Source organism: Enhydra lutris, unplaced genomic scaffold (genome assembly GCF_002288905.1).
Source record: "Enhydra lutris kenyoni isolate GAN:26980312 unplaced genomic scaffold, ASM228890v2 scaffoldscaffold12, whole genome shotgun sequence".
Taxonomy (NCBI): domain Eukaryota; kingdom Metazoa; phylum Chordata; class Mammalia; order Carnivora; family Mustelidae; genus Enhydra; species Enhydra lutris.
The window spans coordinates 78,269,717-78,272,216 of NW_019154096.1; the positions used below are offsets into that span (position 1 = coordinate 78,269,717).

At 63.0% G+C, this 2,500-nt stretch overlaps 1 protein-coding gene across 10 annotated transcripts in view; it reads right to left on the reverse strand.

Moving 5' to 3' along the window:
• LOC111145276 (early B-cell factor 3) overlaps positions 1–2,500 on the reverse strand; it is a 115,460-nt gene that overhangs the window by 3,339 nt on the left and 109,621 nt on the right. For all 10 annotated transcript variants that reach the window (XM_022500105.1, XM_022500106.1, XM_022500102.1 and 7 more), the window contains 3 exons: positions 2,273–2,338; positions 1,444–1,621; positions 209–397 (listed from right to left, as the gene is read on the reverse strand). In XM_022500105.1, the coding sequence (XP_022355813.1) occupies positions 209–397; positions 1,444–1,621; positions 2,273–2,338 (433 nt within the window). The remainder of the gene's footprint in view (positions 1–208; positions 398–1,443; positions 1,622–2,272; positions 2,339–2,500) is intronic.

Genomic DNA, 2,500 nt, shown 5'->3' on the forward strand with positions numbered 1-2,500 from the left:
GACCCCCAGCCTCCGGAGCCACCTGCCGTCGCCACGCAGACCCCCAGCCTCCGGAGCCACCTGCCGTCGCCACGCAGACCCCCAGCCTCCGGAGCCACCCTCCCTTTGGCCCAGCAGCTCACACCACAGAACAGCAAGCAATGCACACATTTGACTCGGGAGTGAACATGGATCTATGTGATGACGTGTGACAAAAACAGACACTTACTGCCGTAGGGAGAGTTAGCGGAGGAGCCATTAAGGAATCCAGGCGAGCCCGGGACCCCTAGATTGGCCATGGCGCCAGTTCCATATCCATTCATGCTAGTGCTGACTGTGTTGTAATTGGACTGCTGGGGGGTGCTGCTGGGGACGTAGCCTCGCGGGGACACGCTGCTTGTATTGCGACTGTAGCCGACTGTTAAAACCCCCCCCCGGCCAAAAATAACATTATTATCAGGGAGACAGACACTGGGGGGGGGGGTGCTTCCCCGCAAACCTCTGTCACATACGCAACATTTTCAATCGACCTTCCGCCGTGCGCCAGCCCCGGCGCGTGCAGCCAGCTCAGGTCACCTCGCCGCGCCGGCCCCGCTCGGGCACGGCTCTGAGCCCCGTCCTGCCCACGCCGGCAGCCGGCCCCGCGCGCTTCTGACCCGCAGCTGCTCGCGGGAGTCTCTTTGGAAGCAATCCCCGACAGCTCGGGTTCAGGGGCTCCCCCCATGCTAGCTGAACTCCCGGCCTCTGCAGACCTTCAAATGCCAGGGCTGACGGGGAGAGCTTGCTTCTGGCCGTAAGTCCCCAGGAAGGGCTGTTCTGGGCCTCGGTCTGCACGGTTACCATTTCCCAGAGTGCGGGGCGGGCCCGGGAGCGGGGCATCAGGCCCAGCGCGGAGTGTGCGTGACCCAGAGCCGTGGCGGAGGCCTTCTCTGAGTCCACACCGATTTGAGAGAGGAGGACTAAGACCTGCTCGGAACTGGCTCACACGACAGGGTCCTGTAACCCCTGGACGAGGGTCCTGTGACCCCCAGACGCCAGGTCACTGCACACTGGGAGAAAGTGCACCGGTGGTGGCGGGGGGCGGATGGGGGACACTGGGAGCTCCTCTCCATTTACTCTTTCCAAGCCCCAACCCTGGGACATATCCATGAAGGGTCCCGTCCACTTACTGCCCCACGGCTGTCCTGTGGCTCCTCCCACCTTTCAAGGAAACTTCTAGCAAAAACCAGAATACTGAGCGGCAGCCACGTGCCGTGACAACAAACGAGTTCTGGGTTTTCTGGGTGCTCCCCGCCCTGCGCTCGCCAGGCACGGCTGCTGGGAGGACCTCCCCGGAGAGAGCCAAGGAGCACGGAACGCCGCCCGCTTCCCCGCTGGACCCAGGACACGGGCAGCTGCCGCAGAGTGTCAACTGTCCCTGGGAGCGTGTCCAGGGAAGGGGGTTCACCCGGCATGGCGGCCTACCTTGGTCGTTGGCTTGTGACGTCTCCGACACGTTGACGGCTAGCTGGCTGCTGAAGGAGTTCACGCCCATCATGCCCGTGTGCGCAGGCGTGTTGCCCAGGGTGGGGATCTGGTTGTGGTTGCGGGGCACGCTGTACAACGCCTCGGCAATGTCAGCTGCTCGCTTCAGGATGATCTCCTGGGCGGGAGGGGAAGCGCCCAGTCTGCCTCCAGCTCCCACGTCCCCCTGGGGAGCACAGGCCCCCCTCCACCCTGTCCCATGAGGCCAAATGACGGGGAGGCGTCCCCCACCCCTTGGTCCCAGACGGTAACAAACTGATTTTGTAGCTGGAAGAGCCTCCCTTGGGAAGACAGTGTGATGGCGCTTCTGCGCGTACAGCCCATAGGCCCCAGAAAGGTGCACAGAAGCGGGGAACGCACCACACCCAGAGTCACAGAAGCAGGCCCGAATCTAGAGTGCCCTTGAGTCTGCCCCCCAGAGCCCTCTAGGCAGCATGAGGATGGGCTGTGGGCGCCCGTCCTTCCCTCCCACACCGGGCCACGCCAAACTACCACCGAATCCACCAGCCAGATTTCCAGGTGGTTCCCCGTCCCATGACTTGAAATCCCACTTTTGCTTCCTGACCCTGTCTCGTCATCTCCTACTTGAGTACTTCGTGCGAGGACAAAAGCAAGACGAGGAAGGCTTTCTCCTCTCGAGCTCGCGGTGAGTACTTAGGAACAGGCACCTGTGTGCCCCAAAAGCCCGCGGTGGGCCCGGGGCTGGGTGGTCCTCGGAGGACACGGTCGCCCAGGAAGGGGTGGGCCCGTCCAGCTGCTGGCCGCCTACCTGGTTGTTGTGGGGCATCCCATACAAGGCTTCCACCAGATCAGCCGCCCTCTTGAGTAATACTTCCTAAAGGAAAAGCAAACGGGGGTGATGCCCCTGGAGGAGCCAGAGCACCGCGCTTCTGAGAGAGAGCTACGAACGCACAGTCCTGTCTGCAGGGAGGAGAGACCCTCCACCCGCCGAAATACGCCCCATCCCAACCCCGCGTGGCGGTGGGGGGGGTGACTG